A 12,938-nucleotide genomic window follows, 5' to 3' on the forward strand; every position below is an offset into this window, starting at 1 on the left:
TGGCTCCTGGGGCAGGATCTGGGCCACCATGCAAGATGGGAGCCTCCTGCTCTCAACAAGCATAGTGAAGCACTCCAGTAAGTGTGAACCATCTCAAGGAAAAAACCAAAACGAATAAGAAATCTCACTGGGCGCATCTGAACTTGGGTCTGCCAGAGTGTAGGCCTTGAAGGCTTGTCTCAGGCTACAACAGAAAGAATACAACTTGACATGTTGGTTAAGCAGAAAGCCATCTCTTTCATTGATTTGCAAGGCATGGGGAAAGAAGGAAGATCTTTCTGTAGGATGTCAGCCCCAGAAGCTGGCTGTGTCCAAACTCGACTTGATGTTGTGCATGTGTTCCCGTCGCTGTTTTGTGTAAACGTTTGCTTCTCCTTTCTGCAACCGCCGTCTCAGAGCAGCTTTTTGCTGTTTCGTCAGCTGGCGCTTGATCTTTTGTTTTATCAGCTCCTGCAAGACATTTTCAAAACCCAGACGTTAGGTCTGGCTTGCAAGTCAAGTGACCCTTTGAGAACTCAAAATAGGTTGGATACAAGGGGTGACATGGCACAAAACAAATGCACGGTTTAATGAGCTTTAACAGGCAGCGGCTTTTCTGGAATTAATGAACAATAGTTTCTCAGTCTAAACAACCTGGGCAGGGTAAAAAAACTGGCCAGTGGCATTGTGCAACGACAGAGGGAAGACACGCAAAAGCAAGCTGGAACATTTTCGGAATCTTGAGAATTTTGAGCTAGTTTGGAAGAATACTACTCCCCCTTGTGGCTGAGACAAGTAATGAATTCCTCACAAACTGCACCGATCTACGGTAACTTGGACGTTTGTTTGCACGTGTCAGAGAATCAAGAGTTGGAAGGGACCACAAGGGTCATCTAGTTCAAACTCCTGCAATGCAGGAATCTTCTGTCCAATGTGGGGCTCAAACCCACGACCCTGAAATTAAGAGTTTTATACTCTACCAACTGAGCTATCCTGAGTTCAGTGTGTCAATAGAAGCTTTAGGTTGACTACAGAGCCGTGGTTCAGATATGAAAAGGACAGCCCTACACAGGCAGGAGCCAACGGGGCATACATTATCAGAATGCAAGACTTTGGGCGGCTTCAAGGCCCCACTGCCACAAAGCTCACAGGGTGGCGTGGCGTTGGGTCCAATCACCTTCCTTTGCTGGCAGCTGCTGCTCATTCACTGCCTTGAGCTCCTTGGAGGAAGGATGTGACCTTACAGTGAGAAATAAATTGATATAAGCATCCCTATCACCCACCGATGCAAACAAGAGGATTGGGGAAAATGCAAGTGACCCAGCTGTCAGCTGGACCTGTATCCAGAATGGTGAGAAGACGGACACTTTGCTGGATGGGGTTGGCAAGAAAAAACTTATTTCAATATAGCTTGCCATATTCCTCAGGCTCACAGGGTGGTTCAACACAGGTGTGGACACATGAGCATGGTTCAAGGGGTAAAACCTAGCTCGCAACACAACCCTCCGTTCATTGCAAAGAGGACTAAAGGAAGGTATTTCTACAGAGTGCAAGGGAGGGGAGCATTTGATAGGGAAGGTTCTGTGCCCTTTGCCTGCATTTTTCCAACCTGCCTTTCTGTCCCAGTCTTTCCTTAAAAAGATCTCTTACACAGGTGTGCAAGCAACTGTTTTTGAGTACTGAAAATTATCTGTTTCAATGAGACTTAAGAACAGTGTCTATGTGCAATTAGAATTCTTTTATTTTTGAGTTGTTGCTTTCCCCCCTTTCTGCAGAAATACTTCCCTCCTTTTGGTTAGTCTAGCAGCAACCATTTACTAGGAATTTAAAGAATTTGGAAGACAAAGAATTGTTTTCAGTCCATCCCTTTTGTCAGCAGATTGCTGGGCTCCAGGAGTGGAATGCGCTGGCCCTTTCGGATTGTACTCTTAGGGTCTGGTATACTATTCCCAGTTGGTAATGAAAAAAGAAGAAAGCAGTGCCTTTGTCAGACAGAGTGCTCTCAATCTAGTTGGGGGGGGGGGAGTGTCCTGGTGGGTGTCCAAGAAAATAAAGAATCAGATTCCTCCACCCCCCTCGGATAAGCTGGAGATTCAATCTGACCGACAAATGTGTAGGACCCTTCTGTTTATATTCATGATCTCTAATTGCAAAATTTAATTTAGCTTGGATGAAGTGTGTGTGTGTGTGTGGGGGGGGGGGGTTTCAACAGAATTCTCCTGTTACAACTATTTAAAAATGCAAGGCTCTTTTAGAACCTGTTAATAAAAATATTGCTTGATTGCCTATGTTAAAAGATAATGAAATATGAATCTCCACACCCCATGTTTTCTCTAACCTTTCTCCACCCAGTATCCCAAGCTGCTGAGTAACTTATACAAGCCACATAGAGGCACTTTAGGATAAATGAAACCACCACAGCTCAATAAAGACCTATGGAGTATACACATGAAGCATCAACCAAAGCTGCTAATATGCTGTTTGGTGTCTGGGGAAACTCCCCACACCCCTTGGTTGTATGCAGTATACCAGCTGCTTGGAAAGCGGAGGTGGCAGTGATTCAAAACTGGGTTACACACAACAGTGGCTGAAGCACTGGAACCTTGGCATTATGCTTTAAGTGGAGCAAGATAATATTTTAATTTTTTTTTTATATCTTTAACAGCGGAAACTAATGACCTTCAGAGACAATGACAACAGTTCATTATCTTAGGCTTTCAGGAGCAAGAACGGATCTGGATTTGACTAGAAGTTAACAACTTTTGCAAGTTTCAGAATAATTCTAATTGTGCTTTCAAAAATCCCCAGCCATTTACACTTATGAATACAGAGAAAGAACCCTCTTTTCCTTCACCACCTGATCAGTATCAGGTGAAAGAAGGGTCATAGCTCAGTGACAGACATAACAAGTTAACTGAAGGCATAATCCACTGGCCTGCAATGTCCTAATGAAATAAACAGCAGCCGTGCTGGGGAAGATTTTGTGGGACTGAGCTCAAAGTCTTGGAGCATTATCTAAAGTAGGAAGGTGATGTTGAACTACAACTTCCACCAGCCCCAAGCTGCAAGGCTAGGGATGATGGGAGCAGCAGTCCAATGAATTTCTGGAGGGCCACAGTTTTCTCATTACTTATGTAGGACTTACTGGAGGAATTGTTGAACGACTTCCCATACTGCCTACTGAAGTCATGCTAGTAGTTCTTGTCCTGTGGTCATTGATGTGACATAGGCTTTCCTCATTTCTGCAATACAGAACAGATGCTTGTAGTCAGCCATTTTTAACCCAACTTTTACCAATCAACTCTTCCGAGATGATTCAGTTGCAACATTTACATTTAGAAACAGCAACTATTTCACCCAAACAGATATTGATAATGGACACAATCCACCAGGATATTCACCTACACAAAACTTGCGAGAATGAAATGGGTTTGTTCAACAGACCTTTCAGTCTCAAGGACGTTCGTTTCGTATGGCATGAATATCGTTGACCCAAAGGTGCTCTTGAATCTTTCTTGCTTGCAAACAGGCACTAAGACTGGCACAGGCTCACTCTCTGCCCTAGCCTGCCATGCCTTGAGTGACTTCGCTTCCAATGAAGGCAGCGCAAGGACCTGTCAGCCTCCTTTTGCAATCTCAGTTTTCTATGTAAGAAGCCAATAAAAGTCTCATTTCATTAAACAAAATGCAGGCTGGGCAGTGTGGTTAACTACTCAGCTTAGGCAATTTTGTTAGCGAAGGTTTTCCTGGCCAACAGAACTGATGAAGAGGGAACAGTATCTGAAAGCAGCAATAAGGCAGGGCCTGATGCAATGAATAATTTGTGCTCCCTCCACTAGCAGAGCAAATCAAGTAGGAGCAAGTTGACACGAGTACAAAATGTACAAGAGATTATAGCTGGTATCATTTTAAAATTTCTCCATGAGGGTCAAAGCATGCCAGTGATGAATCAAGTAATGTATAACATTTCTATTCAATTAGTCCCTGAATATTACATTGTAACAAAAAGGTGATTATACATGCTACTATTTAAAACGCACCCACTGCTTTGAATCTGATGGGAGAGTTTCGGAAAAGTAATATGCTCAACGCTTGGGGAGCTTCCGTTTTGGAAAGAGGAAAAACAACCAAAAAACCCAGTATCTGAAGAACCCTGAATGATCAATATAAATTCATACCTGAAAGGCCTGAATTCTCTGTTTAATGTTGACAAGTCAACCAGATCAGGGCATTCATCTTTGCAGTCCTTGTCAGCAGGCTCTTCTCCCTGACCTGTTTGATCTTCAATTTTGGTAGATTTTTCAATTTTCTTTTCATCCTCAGAAAAATCAATTACAGAGCAGCCTGCATTAGCCCTGTCTCGAGCAGCAATAATTTGCCCTTCAGCTTGTTGTAAGGCACAGGCGAACTCCCGCAAATCTAAACTCTGCTCACTTTCATCTGCGCTATCATCTTCTTCTTCTTCGCTGCTTTGCCCCAAATCTTCGGTGGCATCTTCAACCTCCTCTGTGAAGTCCCCTTCGGTCTTTTGATCTGTGCCGCTACATAGTGTTTCTCCCCCTTCAGAACCTTGCACACCGGGAGAACACGCAGTTTCATTGCCCTCATCATGAGGGCCGGCTGGGTGAAGAAGCTCATCATCTTCCTGCATTTCTTTGGTGTAACCGCTGGCTGCAATTTCGACATCAAGAGAACATGCCCTCCTGGCAATGCGGGAAAAGAGAAAAGTCAAGCATGAACTGAGTCTCCATTTAATGCAAGTACACTTTTAGAACAAAGTTATCAAAGTAATGCTGGACTTGTCATTTTATACCCATACACTGAAGCACATCCTGATGTGATATACTTTGACAAAAAATGCCCCCCCCCCCCCCGTAGAAGAACTGGAATCCTAAGGTGCGATTCTGAAGCAGCTGTAATCCAATAAAAAGATTAGCTGTCTGTTGCAAATAAATTCAGCTCTTTTTTTAAAAGGAGGGAAGAGGAGGATCAGATACTGAAAGGGATTAAATAATGACTGGAACGAGGAACAGTGGAAGACATCCTCCAGATCTAGAAGAGAGTCTTTATTGAAGAATAAGATATTGAAGAATAAATATGAAAAAAGATGGTAGCTCAGTGGATTGAAACGCATCCATCCTTTCACGATTATCAAACAGCACATGATGCAAAACAATTGCCTCTCTGCCATACAGCTTAAGAGAGAATCAGAAAATGACATATATATTTAGCATAAGACAGATGCATAAACCAATAGTTTATCTGATCTGTATCTGGCACTAAAGTGACTTTACTTCTACTTTCTCCAGAGACACGTTCGGATGAGAATTGTAATGCGTGACTCAGGCCCCCAAATAGAAATAGTTAATGCATGTTACTGTGATAGTTGCAGAAATCACGGCTGTAAAATTGTGTTTCTATCCACGGAGCCTCGGTTCAGGCTTAACTTCCATGAGGACAAATGCCTCTCTGGGAACAATCTGAATGCATTGTAAAGAGCAGCGTTTCCCAAACTTGGGTCTCCAGTTGTATTGGGACTACAACTGCCGTCAGTGGTCAGGGATGATGGGAATTGTAGTCCGAAAGCAGTTGGATACCCAAGTTTGGGAAACACAGGTGTAGAGGTAGAATTTGAGGTGCGAAACAACTCTTGGTTTCTAAACATGCCCACAAACTTACCTTACGTCCTTGAAAGTTGGATAGAGTTCACTTTCATAGCTGAAACGTTTCATAAAGAAGTCACGAATGCATTTCACATCTCTGTCAAAGTACCTGAACAAAAGAAGTTTCACAGGTTACTTTAAAAAGGTGCGTTCAATTTACAAACACCCCACTACCATAGGTTCTTCATTACTCAAGCATCAATTCCACTTTTCACGTTTTTGAGCTCTGTTCTGGAATTCGTAAAACATCTTCTCCAGTCAACAGTCTGGTTTGCACGACATGCTAAGCCAGGCTTACCAGGACCCCACAAACCTGCTCAATGTCATCAAATGGCCACACCTTGATAATACACAGAGGCTGCTCATCACATACCATTCAGCATTTGGGTGAGATGTTGACACCATCTGCGGGAAATCAATCATTGTGACTCGATCTTCACTATCCAACATGAGATTGAACTCATTGAAATCACCATGGATCAATCCATGGTTGGCAAGTTTCACGATTAATTCCATTAGCTCGCTATACAGAGAGGCAGGGTCTTCGAGATGATGGACTTGACATCTACGTGATAAAACAAAGCCACCAGAATATTATGGGTATGATCAAATGGATGCCTCAACTAGGAGGGAAAAACCAATAATATTATGCCAATGTGATACATTGGGTAGTCCACTGAATTTGCATAAGAGAGATCAAATCTAATTCGGCTGAAAATTCACTCACAAAACCTACTCAGTAGCTGGCCATCTGGAAAGCTAGATGAAAGGCCCCACAAAATTGCACTTTTATGTAGAAGAGGTGTATTAGGGTTACATGGGGGTATTATTTGTTGATTTCACTGATTTACACAGCATGCCTGAAAAATGTGTGGTCATCACATGGATTAATTATCATGCACCATCACTTCTCAGCAATGACACAAGCTACTTGTAAACATTTCTCACATTTTCCCGGCACACTCCTTTGCTGGAAATAAGGCATGTTTGAATCTCTCAGAGAATGAGTAACACAAACATACCTTAAGGCACAAGTGTGCAGCATGGGCTGCACCAAATAAGGCAGTTGTGAAAAGAGAGTTCCCCACACCTTCCTTCTCACTACATCACACAATATGTGTTAAGGATGCATCTCCTGTGCTCATTCTGTTTTACACGTATTGACCTTAATCACATCTCTGTTGGGGGTGGGAGGAGCTGACTCCACAGTAACGTAATTACTGATTGGCCTCCGAGAATAAAAAGTTTGGTAAAGTCAACAATTATGGGTTGGACTCATAGACATCTTCCTCTGTAGAGAGGGGCTCCTTCCATTTGCTCCAATCCAGTGGAAGCTTTCGTTCCCATTGACAAAGGAGCGAAGAGAGGAGAGACCATTTTTAGTTATCCTGTTTCTTTCTGCAGCCCCTGTGCCATGTACTATTCAGGAAGGTCCCCAGCCCTCTGAAACAGATTTGGGGCAGGGGACAAGGGGACTGCAGAGGGAATTGAAAAATGTCCCCCTCCAGTTTGTGGAGTTCCATCAAAAACAAGTCAGGATCCAACCCTAGATTTTCACCTAACAAAGCAGTTTCTTCAGCTGATGACTTTGGATGATCATGTCTCACAGGTAACAAAAGTCTCCTTTTATGCTATCAAGTCATCCTTTGTCTATTTTGCATTACCTTTCCTATACAATCTTTTAAAATTTAGTACAAGAACTGCTGAACACTTCAAAAGGAGTGTTCTTTTTTTTAATTCATGTTTAATTAATTCAAGTTTTGAAATAGATTCGTTTTTGATTAGGCAGCTCATTTCAGATGCCTTACCATATCACATTTATAACGTGACCTTGTTTTTCAGCTGCAGCCAATTTAGTTTTGATCCAGGAAGACAAATGAAGGTCAGATTGGACACAAATGCCTTTCGCTGTGCAAATACACGCAGTCAGCACATTAGTGGGCAAACTTTAGTGATTTGTATTGTTTAAAAAATAATAATCCAAAAGACAATTTAAAACCAGTGGTATTATAATTTATTGTCTCAGTAATAATACTAGTTATTATAAAAATATGCACTATGCAATAAAATTCCAAAAAACATAAGATAGCTAGCGCAAACATTTCATAGGCACCTGACTGGTCAGTGTAAGAACAGGATGATCGACTAGGTGGGCCTTTGAGCAGGGCGCGTCTGTGTTCTTACAACCGTACATTTCTGACTTGCTGTGCCAACATCTAAATGTGTAGAACAGACATACCAACCACATCCATTTTTGTAGATTGCAAGGCTATGGGCAGAGGTTTATTTAAAGTTTTAGACATTCCAATTAATCAATCAATTTGAAGGCATGATCTACCATTACAAAGAATTATATTGATGTTACTGACAGATGTGTTGGAAGACCTGATTTTTAAAATACCCAGCCTGGGGTTGGAGGGGGGATGTAGAGAGAGAAGGAGAAGAAAAAAGTAATACCATGCTGCAGTCAGAATTTCTTTGATAGTATTTTGCTCAACGGGGAAAGAGCTCCATTTATTTCAAAAAGGAAATTACTTCTAACACATGTTGCTTTATATGGCCAAAAGAGTTTGCCTAGAAGACCCCTTTAAACCAATCTTTTCTGCTTTCCTTAATCATCCAGGGTTTATGGAAATAATTACATGCTTTCTTAAGGAACTGTCTCTTCTGCATGCTTTAGTATGAAATGTAGGGCTCTAGTGAATATTTCCAAGTAATCAGCAATTTCAATAGTGCTTAGATTTTGGTAATTCTTAGTTTTATTATTTAAGAAATGGAAGCCAAGGGAAATATACAGGTACAGCTTGCTTCCCAGTTATCAAAAATATAAATAAGGCCCTGTCATGTACAAACTCAGACCAATGGCTTTTAACGAAAACCAATTACAGTACTGTCAATCCCAGCCTGCAGTGATGTCTAAGGTCTTTCCTACAGGGGTTTTCTTAACTTTAATACCTAAGAAAGTTACTATTATACTGCTGCTGCTTTGTCCAAACATCTACTACTAGCAATCTATAAACTATAAATCTATAAATCACAGTGAACAGAAGCACCCCTGAGAAAATACCTTCATACTTACAAAGGGTAACCATTGACAAGTTCCATTACGACTGCGTGTCTATTGTAGTCATATGGTTTTGGAACAGGAAATTTTCTATCATGCAAAGCCTGGCCAAAAGAAGGGAAAAAAGTATTTTTAAAAATCAGTGCATGTCCTTCTATTTGAGTTATGTATTAATATTCAAGTGTGTTAATGTACTCACTCAGCGTTTTAATGCTGAGTACCAGTTTATGGCACAAATGAAATGAGCTTCATGTAAAACAAATAAACGCACACCAGATAACAATAAAATAAAATCCATCATATTGTAAGAATGTGATGTGGACATAAGAGGCCTGCAGGATCCGACTACAGTTCAGTATTCAGTTTCTCAAAGTGACTGACCAAATGCTTTGAAGAACCACAAGCAGACCACAAAGGCAACAACTCTCCCTTTCTCATACCCCTTCAGAATGTTCCACTTAAAACATGGAGGTTCCACTTAGCTATATGGCTAATAGTCACTGATAGCTTTATCCTCCATGTCTACCCCCTTTAAAACCACCTAAAACAGACTAGGTTCAAAATACCTGCTCAAACATGATGTGGAGATTATCAGAACTAGGCACAGGATCCCCAATTGTAGTTGCAATATAGACTTATGTACAGACAATGAAGAATGGTGCCAGTTTTAATTTTCATGGCCTTTTCTGGTAACCCTTATTACAGAATTCACCTTTTTCACGGCCAACACATATTGAGTTGCCACTGGGCTAACACTGCTTCAGAGATGGTACAGGCGTTAAAAAGAGCCCATGGATAATCTTAGAAATTGGATGGGGACATGTGGAAGTAGTAATCAGTTAAAAATGGGTCGTGCCCATCATCTTGACAGGTGAGAATAAAGTTAGAGGAAACCGGTGTAGACCTTTCTGTAACTTCTGGCTGAAGCCTAGTTACGATGGGCCCAGATTTAGGAAAACTAGGGGGAAAACAACCAACAGTACCTTCATGTAGGCAAATTCCTTCATTGCAGCAAGACGCGAAAGGTATAGCCAGGACATCTTGTTTCTGTGCTTGTGGTAATCACGCTTGTTTTTTAAGTTCCGAAAGGATGTCCTCCCAAGTCTATGCAGCTTCAGTGCAAGTTGCTGCTCTTCTTCATTTGCAACAATATAAATATCTTTAAAACAAAGATTCAGTCCAATTAGAAGCATGGTAAAAAAAATAGCTTTTAACACATTCAAAATTTACACTTTGGTACGTGCCTACTTTTTTTGATATATCTGCTACATTTCATGACTCTGTCCCCCAATCCGAAGCTTGAAAATACCTGATTCTTTTCCAACGCCCATCTGGTTTCCAACAGAACAGATAACTTGTCGAGAAGAAAGAGTTTTCAAGGCTAAGTAATCATATCCTCCATTAGTTAATCGATAACCTTGGACAGCTGTAGAAGTAAAATAAGTGCATCACATCACACTGTGCTTATCATGATTATGCAGTGTGTCCTTTTAAAACACCAAAAATACTTAAGCAAAGTCAGCAGTCCTCCAAAGAGAAGAAGAGGAGTTTGGATTTGATATCCCGCTTTATCACTACCCGAAGGAGTCTCCTTTCCTTTCCTCCCCCACAACAAACACTCTGCGAGGTGAGTGAGGCTGAGAGACTTCAGAGAAGTGTGACTAGCCCAAGGTCACCCAGCAGCTGCATGTGGAGGAGCAGAGACACGAACCCGGTTCCCCAGATTACGAGTCTACCGTTCTTAACCACTACACCACACTGGCTCTCCAAAGAGAACTTTCCCCCCCAACAATCCCTGTGATCCATATTGTTCAGGCAAGAGGAATTCTATATTCAGAGCAACAACATGTATTTAAATGTGGGTATGAGTTGAAACAACTTATTTAAGGCACCTCGGTTGGCAACCAAATATTGCTGGTTTCCTCTAGTTTTCAACAGGTGATACCCAGTGGTTCCTGTCTGCAGGAAGAACAATTTCTGCCCATGCAATGGGATCTCTCCTTCCCACTACATGTGCTTGGGAGTGTTGGATAACTATTTACCGTATGTTTACGAGGGGGCACAGTGGGATGACAGGAAGGGGAATTTCACTTGTTCAGTGTTGGCTATCAACCAATGGCGGCATTCATAAAAAATCCACTGAAACAACTGTGGGCAGGAACCCCATTTATACTCACTTTTAGTTCGTTCATAAGCCAAGAGCCTGTGCTTTGCTAATTCTCTCAAAATTTTGTTACATCCCCCATGTTTGAGACTAGCAATGGAGGCAATCAAGCTGGCAGGGACTATTTCATGGTTCTTCATGCCCATTTCCACCTGTAACAGCAAAACATAGCCTGATAAATACTCTTTATTTTGATAAGCATAGTTTCCTACATCACACCTCCTGTTTTTGAACATATAGCCTCCTTTCTGGTGCTTGCATTTAATACTTTTAAATACTGGCTCATGCCCTCACAGAACAGGTGTTAATATGGATTTTTCAAACATGAAGACATATATGCAGTTCTGAAAAGTTTGGCATCTAAAGGCCACCCCATGTCTTTCTTCAATTAGATGCAGAGAAGGGTCTCATATGATGATTTTAAGATTCAGGCAGATTCAAGTGGGAGCAATTCTGTAGAAAGACCACAGAAAACAAAATAATAAAGTGGGCTTGCACAAGGTATTGGAAGAAGAGAGGAAACCACTTGGATGAAAAACTAAAGTTAAAGCATAATATTCAGCAAGATAATTAATCGTCGTATTTTTTTTTTATTTACATAACATTTCCTTATCTTTGTTGCTTGATGGATAAACTTACCCATGTTGAATGTTAATGTCAATTTGCGTGCTCTCAGAAGCGCACATGAGGTTTGCAAAGACACCCGCGGAAGCCATGATTTCCCAGATCTCTACCACCCAGACCCGGCCTCAACCTGTTTTTGGCCACCAGGGACCAAGCCCTGGTCCAGGCCTCTCTTATGACTCCTTGGAACCGATCGCCAAGTGATCCTTACCGCAGTTAGTACTCTGAAGTGTTCTCGAGAAAGATAGCGAAGCAAAACGACGTTCAGCTTCCCCATGGTTTCGTCCACCTAAGCACCCCCTCTTGAATGGAATGTCCCAGCCACGCTCTGGACCCAACCCGCATGTGAGTCGGCCCGTAGCTTTTCTCCTCGCTGTTCCGCTTACGCACACACGCAGTCTCCGTCGGCTGTTGCGCACGCGTAGAAAGACGCACGCAAACCACCTCCTGCCATCAGGGCGGAGTTAAGTTCTTCGATGTGGGCGTGGTCTCTCTCTCTCTCTCTCTCTCTCTCTCTCTCTCTCTCTCTCTCTCTCTCTCTCTCTCTCTCTCTCTCTCTCAGGTCCTTGCAGCTATGTAGACGCTATATAGACGCTAATTCTTTCCCCGCATCGTTACCACTGTACGGCACGTTTATAATTCGATGTTCTGCAATATAAGTACGCGGGCACCTCAAACTTCCCGAGTTCTGTCCCCCCTTTAAATACGCCGTGAATGCTTGTATGTACCTGGCAGGACCCGCTGCCTAGGAAACGCGTCGCGCGGGAGGAACGGGCTGAGGAGAGGGCTTGTTGGCGGTGGCCTCTTTCGTTGAGAGAGCCATGGATTCGCGCGGCGAGCGCCCCGTCCCTTTGCCTCGGGCCGCGGCCAAGGTAGCGTTCGTGGGAGAGTGTTTTGCTTCTTGCCAGGAGTCGGTGGAGCAGGCGGCGGCGTCGCTTTCAGTGACACAAAAGCTGTGACTTTACCCGCCATCCTTCAGGCGGCCCGCTCGTCTGAACGATGGACACGTGTCAAGAGGCAGTCCAGCCCCTGCGCATGGGCTCACAATCTAATAAGCACGATATAAAAAGGAAAATGAATGGAAAGGGAAAAGGAAAGCAAGCTGCACCTTCACTGGCAACAAGGGTTACATAGGACTCCCTTCTTTCTGTCAGGTGCTTCCTCAGATGCAGGGAATTGGCATCATTATTATCTCTCTATTTAGACCCCGACCTTTCCCCCCGACAGTGAATGCAGCCTCCATGGGGCCCTAGGTTTCCTGGCCAATGGCAGAGATCAGGGGGTGGCTCCCCTCAGCTCTGTGGTGCCAAACAGAGGCAGCAGCATGTGAAGAGAAGCATTCTCTCTGGCGGGTTTTCTTGAATTTCTGAAGCAAGTCAGGTATGGATGGAGTGCTAAACTCAATAGGAAGGGAGGCCCCCTTTAGCTTAAAAAATTATAAATT

The 12,938-nt window shown here is 42.7% G+C and overlaps 2 protein-coding genes across 10 annotated transcripts in view; one reads left to right on the top strand and one right to left on the bottom strand.

Annotated features, from left to right (window-relative positions):
- Positions 1-217: 217 nt before the first annotated feature.
- On the bottom strand, positions 218-11,910 carry RIOK2 (RIO kinase 2). Of its 2 annotated transcripts, none has more exons than XM_080972786.1 (10): positions 11,706-11,910; positions 10,884-11,022; positions 10,016-10,132; positions 9,690-9,865; positions 8,722-8,810; positions 6,016-6,207; positions 5,659-5,751; positions 4,158-4,682; positions 3,125-3,221; positions 218-450 (listed from the first exon to the last, which is right to left on the bottom strand). In XM_080972786.1, exons 1-10 carry the CDS (start codon positions 11,769-11,771, stop codon positions 289-291), a joined length of 1,656 nt encoding a protein of 551 aa, XP_080828912.1. In that variant the 5' UTR covers positions 11,772-11,910; the 3' UTR covers positions 218-288. The 2 variants fall into 2 exon arrangements, with proteins under 2 accessions (XP_080828912.1, XP_080828913.1); XM_080972787.1 differs by lacking the exon at positions 11,706-11,910 and adding an exon at positions 11,510-11,656.
- A 131-nt stretch (positions 11,911-12,041) lies between these two features.
- The window catches only part of LOC308458081 (uncharacterized protein), a 45,944-nt gene continuing 45,047 nt past the window's right edge, over positions 12,042-12,938 (top strand). For 6 of the 8 annotated variants that reach the window (XM_080972735.1, XM_080972738.1, XM_080972736.1 and 3 more), the window contains exon 1: positions 12,042-12,366. Coding sequence is in view for 2 of the 8 variants with exons in the window: in XM_080972737.1 (XP_080828863.1) it covers positions 12,316-12,366 (51 nt within the window). In the remaining 6 variants the exon portion in view is untranslated. Of the gene's footprint in view, positions 12,367-12,389; positions 12,875-12,938 lie in introns of those variants that run through there. The other 2 variants (XM_080972742.1, XM_080972740.1) reach the window with 2 other exon arrangements.

This window comes from Podarcis pityusensis, assembly GCF_964106645.2.
Source record: "Podarcis pityusensis genome assembly, chromosome: 11".
In the NCBI taxonomy this organism is placed as follows: Eukaryota; Metazoa; Chordata; class Lepidosauria; order Squamata; family Lacertidae; genus Podarcis; species Podarcis pityusensis.